Source organism: Anser cygnoides, chromosome 1 (assembly GCF_040182565.1).
Source record: "Anser cygnoides isolate HZ-2024a breed goose chromosome 1, Taihu_goose_T2T_genome, whole genome shotgun sequence".
Lineage (NCBI taxonomy): Eukaryota > Metazoa > Chordata > Aves > Anseriformes > Anatidae > Anser > Anser cygnoides.
The window spans coordinates 210,949,333-210,963,786 of record NC_089873.1 but is presented as its reverse complement, the minus strand read 5'-3'; the positions used below and the strand labels follow the sequence as shown (position 1 = coordinate 210,963,786).

Genomic DNA, 14,454 nt, shown 5'->3' with positions numbered 1-14,454 from the left:
TAACTGGGACCAGTCCTGACAACCCCTTGCACATCTGCGGATCCCCTGGTCCTGTACTGCAGCACCCTCCTAATGGCCAACCCGAATCTCCCAAGCCATCGTTAGTGCAGAGGAAGAAGCAGAGGGAAGAGGCTTCAAGCTGCGTGTTCTGGGAAGGCTTTTTAGCAAAACACAGCAAAGACAGGCGGTTAAGATAAAAATCAGGATAATCACCCGGAGGAGGATGTGGCTTAGTTGGAGAGCAGAACGAGAGCACTAAATGCAGGAGTACAGCGGGGTTCGCTTCAAAAGGAAAAGCCAGCAAGGTCTCAAGTTAAAGAAATTAATAGGAATATATCGGGGAAGGCATTTGAGAACTACTGAGAATGTTTTTTGGACATGCAGGGACAGATATGTTAGATATTTTTGAAAATGCATTTATTTATTGGCTACCTGCTGGTGAAACCCATCTGTCTTGCAGATATAAAGCGAGGAATTTATAGTGCAGGATTCATCTGCACACGGACATTTTGTTCTCTGGATACAAGCTAATATAACATCTCTTTTTTCTTTTTTTTCTCATTGCTGCAGTTTTGTTGTAGGGGGGCTGGTTTCTCATGTACTGAGGGCCATGCGGGTGTTTTTCTAAGCTCTGACCAACACAGATAATCACAAATACAGCTGTGGTCACTTTGCTGCACCATGTTTGGGCTCGCTGATTTGCTGTCACCAAGTGCAACACCTGACTGCAGTAATCGTGTGATCCTCGCCTCTCTCTTGCTTTTTTGGGCCAGGACAAGTTTTTTTTTTTTACTGTATTTTTATGTCCTATATAGCATTATTGAATTGTGAGTTCTTTGGATCCTCTGGCTTTTAAGTAGATCATAGATTTCAGCAAAGGAAAGGTCAAAGATTTTTCATGCCTAAGCGTTTATTTTGGGGCATTACGAGATCCAGAAGATCCCAACTCCAGAGCTGCTTTGTGCTTAGAAATTAGCCATTAAATTTTCCATACAACGAAGACACGCGAGCCATATGAAATCCCTTGCTCCATTGCATTTCCAGGTGCTTTAAGCCTTACCCCCCATCACAACGGCATCTGTTCAGCCTGCCCACCCCGGTTTAGGCTTCAGCGGAGCAGGCTGGGGTTGGTCATGTCACTACGTGGCACGAAACACAGGGTCTGGTCATTAACGTCTCGCTGTTTCTGTGCTCTCTGCCCGGGTACCTGTTGACTGAGCCTTAAATTGTGAGATCTGTGGCAGGGGACGGCGGCTCGCTGCCCCTCCTGCTCCCAGCACCTCGCCTTCCTGATCGCCGCAGTGGCGAGACACGAGGGGTCTGCAGAGAAAGTAGGCTGTCACCCTAATTAACGGGTAATGCAATTTATTCCCATTCAGAACCTCCTGAAAGGCCGCACACAAACGATGTTGTGTTAATCACTGGCTCCATTAGGCGTGTCACCGAATTAAACGCCGTCAGCATTCATACAGGGAACTGGCTTGATTGCAGCAGGTAATGACCGGGCTTCACACACGTTTGCATTTTTTTTTGGTATTCTCTCAAGTCGCAATCTAGTGAATAGAGGGGATATTATTTAAACCAGAATTAATGGTTTAATCTAAACCAGAACTGGACTGGAACATAAAACTGCTCGGCATCTTCCCTCCGCAGATGGCCCGTGCATGCAGGATGCTGACACCGGGAGCGTGTCCTCCCGAGGGATGCCGACGTGCCAGCCAGTGGAAATGCTTCCAGAAAAAAGGGTCCAGGTCAGAAATGAGAGCAAGTGAGCCAGCCCAAAATCAGCCAGATTAACTACCGTGCCTGGGGTTATGTCCCACGTGTGGGAACATACTGAAATAGCGAGCTTTTTCTTAGCATAGAAGGAAAGCTTCGTGCCTTAGCTGCCACTTCCTGGGTGTTTTATAAATAAAGCTGGCAATATGAACTGGATTTCAAAATGGATAGATGTATCAGGAGGAGGGTTGGAGGCCAAGGCTGCTCCTGCTGCATGCGTTCCTGGAGCAGTGATCTGCAGGTTTTGGTCGGGGTGCTGGAAGGTGCAGGACGGAGTTTGCAGTCAGCCAGGTAACACAGGGCTGGAGCAGAGCTGAAAGTGGCTTTGAAAGTGAGGCCGATGAGTTGGTGTAGATGGAAAACGGGGAAAAAGGCAGCAAATAATGAAATAATGAAAGAGCGGTCAGGCATTGGGACGGGTTGCCCAGGGAGGTGGTGGAGTCCCCGTCCCTGGGGGTGTTCAAGGCAAGGTTGGACGTGGTGCTTGGGGACATGGTTTGGTGGGGGACAGTGGTGGTAGGGGGGCGGTTGGACCCGATGAACTTGGAGGGCTTTTCCAACCTTAACGATTCTGGGATTCTAATGTCCAGGCTGAAGAATGATGCCTTCAATGCGTTTCCATAAATGTCAAGGTATAGCTGAAATACAGTCAAAGAGATAAAAGTAGACATTGTTTTGTAAAAGCAAGACCTACCATTAATAATTTACAGCTAAATGAAGTCTTAAACTTTTTCTGGAGCCTGGCCTTTTTTTGGTTTCCCTAGTTATATCAACTTTTTTTTTTTTTTTAAATGGTATTAATAAAAGATGAGCCAAAAGGGTGACAGTTTTGACCAGATTCTTTTACAAGATCTGTGACAGCTTAAATATATTGAGATACGCTCAATCGGCTTTTAGTTAGGGTGTAAACAGGAGGTGTTATTTGTGAAAACGACATTGTGCTGCAAACCTCTGAGACCGTGCGTGCTGTCGCAGCAGAAATTTTGGGGGGAGAGGTGGGACGTGGCCCTGTAGCTTGCCTGAGTTAACCTTTCGCAGATGAGCGGGATGGTAATTTAATTATTGTTTGGTGGATCCCAAGTGAGGGTCAAGCTTCAAATGACTTAACTGAAAAATTGTCAGAAAATTATTGCAATTTGAATGTAGGATAAGGTCAGGAGGTCTTTTCATGTTCAAAGGGGCTTTGGCTGAATACTATTAGCATGTGATTTGTATAAAATGAATTTTAAGCAGCGATGTGCAGATCAAGAGAGAAATATATCTTTTGGGTTTGTCTTTTTTCTTTGTTCGCGTCCTCTAATATTTGGATGCGTGCTGTCTTTTGTAAAAATAAATAATTTTTGGTACCTATGTGCAACCAGAGGAGAAAATAGCACTCTATTTCAAACGAAAAACATGAGGAAAAGGTCCTTCAGAAGCACTTACATTCTGATTTCACAAAAGACCAGGGCAAATCACAACCAAACGCCATGGAAGGCTGAAAGGTAAGTCGCTGACACGAGGACTGAAGTGAAACACGGTGGAGGAGCGCGTTTCATCCAGAAAGGCTCGCCTGTGCGTTGTTTACTCTCCTCATTGCGATTGTACTTAAATTTAGATCAACTGTTCAGTCTCTTGAGAGCATGAAAGATGTGCCTGTCACAGTTAGTCTCCGTCTTTTAAGAAGGCTGTAAAATATATTTATTTCTAAGTAAGTCTATATTTATAAATTATTTATATCGTTATCCTTGCAGACTTAGTCTGCAAAGAAAATGAAAAATAGCTTTATAAACTTCCCGAAGCTTGCACGCCACATTTGTTCGTTTCTTTTAGGATTTTTTACATCTTCTTCAGTGTCATTTTTCTTTTCCCCTGCTTCTGTACGGTAGGAGTGGGAACTGCCTTCAGATCTGTGCATCAGAGTGGCCGAGGAACGTAAGATGCCTCTTCCACCAACATGCGCATAGAAATGCTTGCGTTAAAAATTGTTTACGTGTAAAATTGTTGATGCCCCTCGATGTTTGAAGACTCAAAGCCTTGAACGGCTTCGGGAAGCAGCAAAGCTGGTCCCCCACGGAGCTGTTCCAAAGGCACAAAACAAACCGATGACAAATAACTGGGTGAGATGTCCCTTGTGTCTTGCGTCTACGGTAATTTCAAGGTGGTGGTGACAACAGAACTGTTTTTAGTTATGAGTGGTTCCTAGGAAGGGGATTAAGCAGCCGATGTCTTGGGGTGTCACCGGGATGGGGGACAGAGACCTGGGGCCACCGTGTCCCGTCCTCGCCGTGGTGGCAGCAGGAAGGCACGGTGCGGAGCCAGCAGCCTGGCTCTGTCCAGAGGCATGCTCTTGTTTGGCTCACGCTCAGCGTTCACCATGCAAACATTTCCATTTTGCTTCTCGTGCAACGTAGTCTGAGCTCACAGCTTGGGAGTCCCTGGTGCGAGCTCGATTTGAGTGACACGTTGGCTGCTGACGGCGTGGTGGCAGCTCGCAGGCTGACCTCCCTCGTGCTCCTGTTTGCCCTTCATCTGGAGTCGTCTCCCGGCGTGATGGAAGCGTGTCATGCACTTTCATGGGAAAGACAGAACAGATCAAAATGTAACCAGGTTACAGCCAGGAAGCATCCCGAGACTGTTTGCTAGCAGCTCATTCCCATGGCATTCCTGCTGGAGCTGCTCCTTCGGCTACTCGGTGGAGCCTCAGCAGCTTCTAAGCAACTGAGCATCCCTGTCACGGGGATTAGAAAGTGGTGGAAGCTTCGTGCAGCACAGCAATACTTGCGGTTGTCTGTTTATAATTCATTTCTATTAGTCTTTTTGTTGTGTATTCATGGCCACGAGCAAGTGCTGCAAGTTATTGTGGTGAAGGAGGTTTAATTTTGCTAATCCTGTTTTATTCCCATTTCAGTGTAGCTGTTCGAATGCCACAATGCGGGGCCTGTAATGAATTTAAAATGGGTTTTTGAATGGTATTGTCTTGCAGAATGTATTGGGAGCTCATCTGAATGTGTTTTAATACTAGATGCTAGAAAGAAAGAAAATCATCCATCTGAAATGCTGTTCGCATGGAGTCTTTCATGCCGGCTGGAAATAATGCCCTGCATACCAAGCAAGGAGGAAGCACAAGCCTCTTCCTCACAATACATTCATCCTCCTAATGCAATTATAATCTTTTTATCTCAGCTAAGAGGCATTTTCTTTCATCCTTCTCAATACGTGTGTTTTTTACTGTTTGGTACAACACTTAGTGCAAGCCAGACATACACGGCAATAATTTTCACCAAATCATCATTTATTTATACTCTTTACGCCCAAAAGAGCTCAAGTGAGATGACGGCTGTGTTGAGCAGGGCTCTGTATAAATGCGGTCGTGTCTCCATCTGCCCAGCAGCTCATGGTCTGATGGACGAGGCCAAGGAGGAGTGAGAGGGGGATGCGGTCGCAGCGAGGTGAGCTTGCACGAGCAGCTCTGAAGCTGGGTGTGCCGAGTCCCAGCCAGTCTCCTGCCTCTTCATTTGATTTTGCAGCTTTGTTTCTCCTCTGTTAGCTTTGTATAACGCTCACCCAGTAACGTCTGTGCCTCAAAACCTTCCCAAGTACTACTGGAAGTAACCCAACGGCACGTAAATTGCTTTCTGCCGGATTGGTGACCTGAATCAGCTTGCAGAAGATCCATGCAAATACCAAGAAGGTGTCTGGGGGAGAGAAGGGGACTGGTCCTGTCCCTTGGAAGGCTTTCCAAATCCCTCCATCCTGTCAGCGAGGGACTTGCTGAGACGAACAAAGCAACCAGCCGCCCCCTTTGCTTGTTCTGAACCTGCAGCGTCTTTTTCTTCTCATGCTTCCACCCGCTGGGGTTACGAGGAAGCGTGTGTGATTGCTGCCTCTCCACCTTCTCCAGATCCTTTGTGGTTTTTTTAAAATAGATATCTTACTCCCTGCCCCACTGGGCATTTCTTGTCCAGACTTATGGGTCCTGCTAATGATTTAACAGTTAATTACGGCCAGGAAATCTTTGCAGCTCTCTGAATCTCTCCTGCTGTTCTCTCAGGTCCTGCTTGTGGCACCTCTGACACAAAGCATCGCGTACAGGTAGTAACTCTTAGGTCTTAGCACTGCACTTTGGAGGTGACTCTCACCCACTGCATAGTTATTTCTGTGTGCAAAGTGGTGTTGGTGTGTGGGGGCCAGGTTTCTTTCCGAAGCTTCACTCCAGTTACCCATCACGTATCCTCCGACCTCTCGTGGGACGGAGGGGCTGAACCCAGTGATGGGCCTGCAGGCAAATTCAAGCCATGCACGAGGTGGGGACGTTCAGACCGGAAAACCAAAGTAATCCTGCTCCAAAGGAAACCCTCAGAACGCAGTGTGTGGCTGTAGGAGCCTGGGCACAAAGTGCTGTGATCTCCGATCGTCCCCGATTGTCCCCAAGGGTTTGTTAGTGCAGGCTCATCCCAGGATTTTTGTGGTGCTGCCTCCTGTCAGAGTGGTTTGTGGCCTTTAAGAGTCTGAAACACCCCCTTGCCTTACTCCCACTACGGATGTGGAATCTGCATCGCAGGGAGATGAAAAAAAAAAAACATTAAAGGAGGCATGGGCAGGGCATTTGGGTAAAAAGGAGGCAATTTTGGCTGCAGTGGATGCACCTCCTTGTGCGCTGAGCTGTGCCGGCACTTCTAGGCAGCGCATTCCCCCACTTGGCTACTGTCAAACCATCTCCTCATGCTTTCCACTTACTTCTTGAAGTACCTGCTCAGAGGGGTGACATGTCCTACGTGCTCTGGGGGCTCCTTCCGACTTGTTTCATTTTATCATGCTGCGTTTGGTGTGGTGGAGATGTGAGCAAACACATCTCGAAAGGCGCCACGGCCGGGCGCTGCCGAAGGTGTAAATTCTTCCCGCCTGCTTTACGGCCCCGGTTGCCTCTGCTTTGAGAATTGCTCCTTCTGTGCTACCTTGGGGGAGGAGGGAAGGTTAATTAATTAAGCAGTAATTGTTGTCAAGTCGGTTGTTGCGAGCATTTAACATTTGACTTGTTTACTATCCTGAGGTACAGCGGAAGGAGTTAATGATCTATCAAATCGTGCACCCATCATCAGAGGCTTGTTTGGAAAGGACGGCTTTATTTATGAGCTGTAAAATAACGCGTTTAAAAACCCCACGTTTTGGAGAAAGATTGTTGGGGTTCGTGTTTGAAACTGTCACTAGGTAGCTGCGGAGACAAATGTGTTGCCTAATAAAGCTTAATGACTGATTTTCCCATTAATCAGAATTGAGAATGTGCTTCATTAAGATAATTAACTGAGCAGTTGCTTAACTGACAGTCAGTAGACACAAATTCCCAAGTTACTTGCTTTCCTCGAAATAAAACTCACAAGCAGAGCTATGCAAATCTCGCCGTCCGCGCCGTGTCTGTGGGCACTGCTGGACTGCCTGGTGCATCCACGTGCAGCGCCCAAGACCTGGGTACAAGGTTGTTGTAGTCAGTTTGAGCAGCTCCGTTTCTCCAGCAGCAAAGGGCCTTTCATCTGCTGATTTCTGAAAGGCCATAGCTCATTTCTCGTTGTTTTTGCCACCCTCAGACCATCAGCTCCTCCAAGGAACTGGAGGAATTCCTCCTTGCCTGAATTCCTGGCTTTGTTCGCCGCGCGCTAGAAGTGGGGTCATGAATGCCGAGCCCCCCGAAGGTAGGGTTGTGTAAGATTAATCCGCGCCAGGAATATTTGTGGGCAGTATATGCCAACAGTGAAGAAGTTAGGAGAAATAACTGAGGGATCTAAAACTTGAGTTCTTAAATACGCTACCTAGTTGTAAAGCCTGGTTGTAAATCCTTTTCTTTGCAGCTCCCCGCGTCTTGAATTATAACTTGGTAATGCGAGCGTGGAGCACAGCTCAGAACCTTTGAACAGAAGCCTAACGCAGGCAGTCTTCTCAACTCTGCTTTTCTTTTGTCTCCAGAGTTCCCGGTCTTCCACGATGAACCCTGTTTACAGCCCCGTTCAACCTGGGGCTCCCTACGGAAACCCGAAGAACATGGCTTACACAGGTAGGTCTGGCGCTCAGCGGCTGCTTGTGGATGTTCACACTTGGTGGTGAGCGCAGGGGATTGTTAATGAGCCGTTAATCCCTTAATTAAGGGAGAAACGGGATTCCCACTCAGATGGGAACTCGACTCTTCAGCAGGGGCATCACAGTAAGGTTAGTGAGAAGAAATGGGCCTCAATTCCTAAGAAGAGGGCAGAAATCTGAAAAAAAAGGACCAAAAGGGTGTATCTTTAAACAAAAAAACGCCCAAGAAATTTCTGGGGCAATCCGCTGGGAACTGGAGGGCTTGGCTCCAGAGCTGAACCGAGCAACTTGGGTGCACGTGCTGGAACGGTCCTGCCACGTGCAACGGGGACCCTGCTGCAGAGGGTTGCTGTGGAGAACATGCAGTTGTTCTGGTAGATGGAGGTTTAAAGTGCATTGTTGACTGATTTCTTGTTTTCAGATTATGCTTTGGTTGAGTTAGCCTCATGTTGAACGGCAAGTCTGATGGTTGTTTGAAGTCCGTCTTTGGAACGGAGGGAATTGTCTAAAAGCGTCATATTTAATACTTGAAAAAGGCACTGAAATTTGTTTACCAGAGTTATGTAACCAGCGTGTACAAATACGGAAAGAATTTAGCTCAGAGAGAAATTGTGCTCTGCAAAAAGAAAATCTCGGCCTAAGTGTATCTGTGTTCTTCCTTGTGCATGATGTTTACCTGTAGGTGTTCTTCTGATCTGGTAAGCCCCTTACAACATCAGCCTTGGAAGACTCCCCCTGCCAACGTGTTGTTGGATATAATTAACTGTCAAGCGTCGCGTTGCATCAACGCTTCCTTCTTTGTGTTTGCGTTGCCTGTTGTGTGCGTTGACTTGAGCCTAATGCGTGAAACTGCTTGGGAATATGCTTTTGTGGAGCAAAAGTGGTCAACAGCAAATGAAAATGAACATAAATGCTCTCAGCTATTTCATTTATAAAATGTTCTCGTTGACTCCGGTAGCTGTTTCTGCCAGCAGATCAGTAGAGCTGGCTGTATTGCTCGAGGAGGCCTGTCTGATACTCTGGAGCAGAGAGTTCCTCAAAGAGGTTTTGCCCCATTTTTATTCACCCTTTCTTTTTTTTCCCCAATCAAATTTATGCATGCTGCTTTGTTGGAGATACCGTAGCTCAGGGGAACTTTGGTCTTACAGCCAAAGCGCTAGAGGCTTAGAAAAAAATTTGCTGTGAATAATCATCTCTTCAGAAATATCGCCATTGTAAGAGGACTGCAGACTCCAGCAGTGCTGGGGTGATAGAATGAGCTCCTAAGTGCACAGTTATTTTCCTACACTGGAAAGAACAGCAATCTTGTGCTTTCCAGAGCATGCATGGTTTTGACAAGAGGCTACTTCTCTCCCACTTTACTTTCTTTGCACGTGTTCAAAACTCCACGCTAATATCTTGTCAGTGTAGACTTTCTCTATCTGCTCTCCAACAGTTGGATGTTTTAGAAGCTGCCTTCCTGGCACCGGGTAAGGCAGTTTTATTGAAATATTGAGCTGCAGGCTGTATACGGTTCGTACATTGACCTTTCTGGAGGGAGAAATTTAGAGGGTGGTTTCTATTTTAAATGAACCGATTCTACATGGCTGCATTCTGAATAAGTCAAATGGCGACATTAGTAGGAAATTATCTTCTAAAATAACCTGCTGGTTAAGCAGCGTGAAGATTACATTGTGCATTTCAATATTTGAAGCCATTGTCCACCTTGAGCAGGTTGTGCCAGCTCTGGTCGGTGGCACAGAAGGGAGGACCAGAGGGCTCCGGCCGCTCATCCTGCAGAGTTCATGGTGACGGAGGAGGCGGCGGTGGCTGATGTGCAGGATGACCTTGGGGAAAAAAAATTGGAGGCAGATCAGACTTGAGAAAATGTACCAAGGTCCTTGGTTATGTCAGTGGGAGCTCCAAAAGGGGGAGATTGGTGTGGCTGCACTGAGTTATGTTAGCGCCTGGCTTTTCCGTTGCACAGGTGGGAAGGGTCAGTGGGCTCTGTTCTTATGACGAGTCCCAGAATAGATAGTAGGTTAAAGAATGTGTAAACTAAGAGCTATTTTCTTTGCTAGGCAAATAGTATTCCAGAACCTCGTTTAAAAATGAATTTTCTTGAATATTTAGTGGGAAAACTAAAGTTATGTTGTGAAAAAGGGGGAAAAAACATAATTATTTCCTTTAAATACCAAAGACAGGCTACTGTGCAGGGCGTTCTCAACGACTGCGAACAGAAGGCTGCTGTGACTGTTGCGTTAGAAATGCCAGGTTCTGCCTATGTAATGCTTGCTTTCTGTCTGAGACTTCATTTGCAATGCTTTAACTTGCATTGTTCAGCCATGTAGCGGTTTATTATGTAGCCACAAGCTATTCTGGAGGATATTAAAACTCACACAGACAAACCAAATAGACTTTTCACAGGAGAAGCACAAAGCTAAAGAGTTGGTAGATACTTCCTTCTCAAATTGCTTGAAAATAATAGCTGAGGCATGCGAGGTGGTAGATCTGGAAGGGACGTTGCCTCCCGGCCCTTGCACAAAGCCTTTCCATGCCCTGAGAGCTCGTTATGGCTTCAGGGTTTAATGAGTGCCTGGGTCGTGATGGTGCCTTGGTAGCCGAGAGCCGAGTGGCAGAGCTCCCTGGGTGCTTCTCCGTTGGAAACAGCGGGGAAGCAAGGTCTGGAGGTCTTTCCAACCCTTATGATTCTTCCCCGAGACAGAGCTTGTGGTGTCTGTCCTGAGATTTTTATCTGAGGTACAATTTGGGATACAATGCATAATTTATATAATTTATGTAAGAGTTAAAAAAGAATTGAAAAAATCTTTCTGGAATAGTAGAGGGCACTGGAAAAAAGTAATGCTAAGCTTTACGTTGGGCAAGAAATGGAAATCAAGAAAACCACTGAAGTGTAATAACGCTGAGTTAAAGGTTGAGAGCCCTAAGCTATGTTCTCGGTTTGCTTTAGAGTTCATCTTTTTACCCCAAACCCAGTACAGCACATGGATTACTTATTTTTTTTTGTCCTGAAAGTTCATGCATAAACCATTAATTTATAATCTTGCGGAGTACAACTCAGGGGGGATGTAGGCTGAAAAAAACCCAAGGGTGGTAATAAGGGTAACGGCACCTTGAATTCTACTCTCTTGTTTTTCAGTGCTAAATGCGAATGCTTTATAACAAATAGATTGCTTTTGGTTTAAATTATCAGTTTTAATCTGATTTTCTTTTCCTTCTCACTTCTTTGGTATTTTACATGCTTGTGAGAGATGTGTTTTGAGATAAGCAAATCTTTGGTACCAGATTGGCTGTTGTTTGCTGGGGAGAATTGGAAATCCTTGGCACATGCTCAAGTACTTCGTGTACGTACGTTTAGTTACTTTCTTAATTTTTCCATTCAGCCCTTCCTTAAAGAAAATGTAAAGGGTAGCTTATTTTCTAAATGGTTAACAAAGTGAATTAGATGATTTTTTACTGGAAATTATAATTAAATACAAAAAAAAAAGCAGAAAACCAAAGTTTTGAAGTAGAACTGTTAGGTGAAACAGTCAGAAGTGTAAAGTTCATACGAGAAATATTTATCAAAACATCCTGTATTTGAACCAGGAGATCTATTAAAGAAATCTTCTTTCTTATTAAATAAATAAATCTATTAGTTTCTTCTGTAGTTAGTGAATCTAATTTTCTGGGTCCTTAACAACCACAGATCTATTGCATTGCAGCCTCCTTGTTTTTTTTTTTTTTTCTTATCCTCAGTTGAAAGAGGTGAATAAGCCTGGTGCATTTTCCAGCTGGTTATGGATCTGGTCCCGGGGGACACGGGCAGAATATTTTCCCTGAGGACGGGGCTGTCTGCCCGCCTGCCCCTGCTTCCCAGGTGCTTGTCGCTGGTGCTCGTCACCACGTCCCCTCCACAGGTTCGGCTTACTTCAGAGCATCAGCGGCAAACGGTGTTTGAGTATCGTCTGCTGTTTAATTAAAGTAGGCTGTAATTAACTTGGATCTTAATGTAAGCTGTCGTTTTAATTGAGGTTAACTCTAAAACGCGTTTAAGGACTGTCATTTGCTTTTTTATTTATGTAGAATCCACTTTGCCTATCCCAAACGTGAGCTGTTGAAACGCCTGTTTTTTCTTTGGCACATTTGCCTGCTGTTAACTCTGAGCATTTTGCAAAAGGTCATGAGCCTGTTACCCCCTTAAAATGCACATCAGTCCAGCAGCCTCTCCTTGCAGCCCTGTGCAACGTCGTTGACTGCAAGGAGACCGTGCGCCCAAGTGCTGGTGATGGGATCCCTTTCAGTGTAGAAGAGTCTCCAGCAGCTATTAACGCCGTATTTTCAATCCTCCCCAGCACCCAAGGCCACAGATATTGGATATTCAGAGGAGCCATGCAATGCCACCACCACTCAAAATGCAAGTTGAGTCAACTTTAGGCAAGGCGCGTGTCCTCGGCGCGCGCCAGTACTGCAGCAAACAGATGAGCTCGCTGGTGTGGTATCAGGGATGAAGAATCGGTCTCTCCTCTAGCTCGCTTGACCTGAAGCATGAAACTCTCGAAGTGCTTGTACGAGCTCAGACCATTCTTGTTTTCCCTCTCACAAGCTGATTAATATGCTGATAAGGTGCTTCAGGAACCTTGGGTAGACTGACCCCAACTGCAGTCATTGCAGTCATTGCTAAATAATAACTGATAGGAAAGGCCAAGAGCCCGGAGATGTGAAGCTGGTTAGTGATTCTCCACTTCCTTTTAGGTTAGCGAATCTCCACTACCTTTCTTGGAGAGCCTTGCTCTGCACTGCCAGGTCTACAAGGAGCTCACTCTTCCCCTAATTTTTCCCTTGGAGAGGGCAGGAAGATGCCATCCGCCATTGCCCGTTCTCTAGCTTTTCAGGGAAGATCAGGCAAGCCCTCTTCTGGTCCTGCTGCTGCTCGCCTTGCTCCATCCCTGCAACTTTTCACACCATGCAGAGGCTTTTTCTTCTCTCCCCCAGCTGGCAAGGACCTGCATGTGTATGGAGAGCTGGCCTCGTTTCACCGGGAGGAACCTGACGCCTTTTAATAAAAGCCTTTGTGCAACTGGGTTCTGTTCAGTTTCCAAAGTGGATTAGCCTAGACTGCCCAGAGGCACTTCTCGTGAGCCACTAATGTGAAATAAATATTCCCGGGTAGCTGCTCAGCAAGTTTTATCCTGCACAAGATTCACCAAGAATCGCATTTGCAATTCATTTGTGGTCTTGCTGCAAGACCCAGTATGTTTCTTAGATGTTCTTCCTGAAGTAAGGGTTGCTGCTTCTTCAGTTTAAAGAATAAAATAGTCTTATTTCTTCTGACTTAAGGACACATCCCAAGCACTTTGTCATTTGTTTGTCGCATCTCCCTGTGTCACTGCTGCCTTTTTTGTGCTGTCTGCAGGGGCTGGCTTCATTTCCTTCCCCAGTTAATTGATTTTCCTGCTTCTTCAAGTGACTCTGTGAGATTTTTGAGAGCGCTAAAAGAAACATACGACAGTAACATAACTTAGATTTACAGTGTAATGCACACTTGGGGTTATTGCTGTAAGATTTTGTGTTAGAGAATGGGCACGGCTGGTAGGCAAACAACTCTGTGAGTCGGTATACTAATTGCTAGTTTTTGTGTTGGTGGAAAGGCATCGGTTTGATAGTTTTCTTACTTGTCTGTGTTCTTGGAGGTCTTTCAGGGGGATCCCCGAGAGGGTTAAGGAGTTAGACGAACCGATGCTCTTGTAGTTGTGAACCATGCTGGCACGCAGCACAGGTCTGAAGCCAAAATCGTGCAGACAGCAGAGCCTGATTCTGTTTGAACAGAAATCCCTTTCCATAAACGAGAGTTTAGCTGTCATGAGAAGACAGAAATCAAAACACTCCAGCCCCGAATGAAAATTATTTTTCTCTGTAAAGGTTTGGGAGACCATGAGCTAGAGATGCGGAGAACAGCAACGTGCCCACACAGCCCTTGCGGAGCGTGAATTTTCATAGAACCACCAAATGCTTTGGGTTGGAAGGGACCTCAAAGCCCATCTAATTCCAACCCCTGCCATGGGCAAGGACACGGTTTCGTCCCTTTTCCTAAGGTGAAACCACAACGTTTGTTCTGACATAAAGACTAGCAGAGGGAATCGGCGTCTTCCAGCCATTGGTTTTGTTGGCAGGACAGGACGTTTCGGGGCTCTTCCATGTGTTTTTTTATTTTTTCTTCTTAATTCATGTATTTTGTGTTGGTCACTGAACCTTGGGCATGGCTGACCTGATTTACACTGTCAGCTTTGCTCCTCATTTAATTGACCCGTATGTTGAAAGCCAGTAGCCTCTGATTTTGTCGAAGGTGGAAGGATGTTCTGATAGGATTTCTAGTCGGCCTTTAATCCTCCTTTGCATACTCTTTGTGAAACAAAGATAATTCTAGGCTTGATTTCAGCCTTTCTTATTAACTTAAAATTAAAAATTTGCTATATTATTCTCTGGCAAGGCTATGCCTTTGATAACGGATTAGTTCTTCGGCCAAGAAAACCGAGTTCTTTCAGAACTGCTGTGCGTGAAGAGGATAAACGAGACTTTTTCCTTTCTTTTGGCGTTGCTCAGCACGTTTGCGGGGAGTGCCAAGGGGCACGAGGCAAACGGCCG

The 14,454-nt window shown here is 45.7% G+C and overlaps 1 protein-coding gene across 5 annotated transcripts in view; it reads left to right on the top strand.

The window, feature by feature from the left end:
* FAM168A (family with sequence similarity 168 member A) overlaps nt 1-14,454 on the top strand; it is a 178,034-nt gene that overhangs the window by 88,366 nt on the left and 75,214 nt on the right. For all 5 annotated transcript variants that reach the window (XM_066990039.1, XM_066990041.1, XM_066990040.1 and 2 more), the window contains one exon: nt 7,720-7,807. In XM_066990039.1, the coding sequence (XP_066846140.1) occupies nt 7,738-7,807 (70 nt within the window). In that variant the 5' untranslated portion in view covers nt 7,720-7,737. Of the gene's footprint in view, nt 1-7,719; nt 7,808-14,454 lie in introns of those variants that run through there.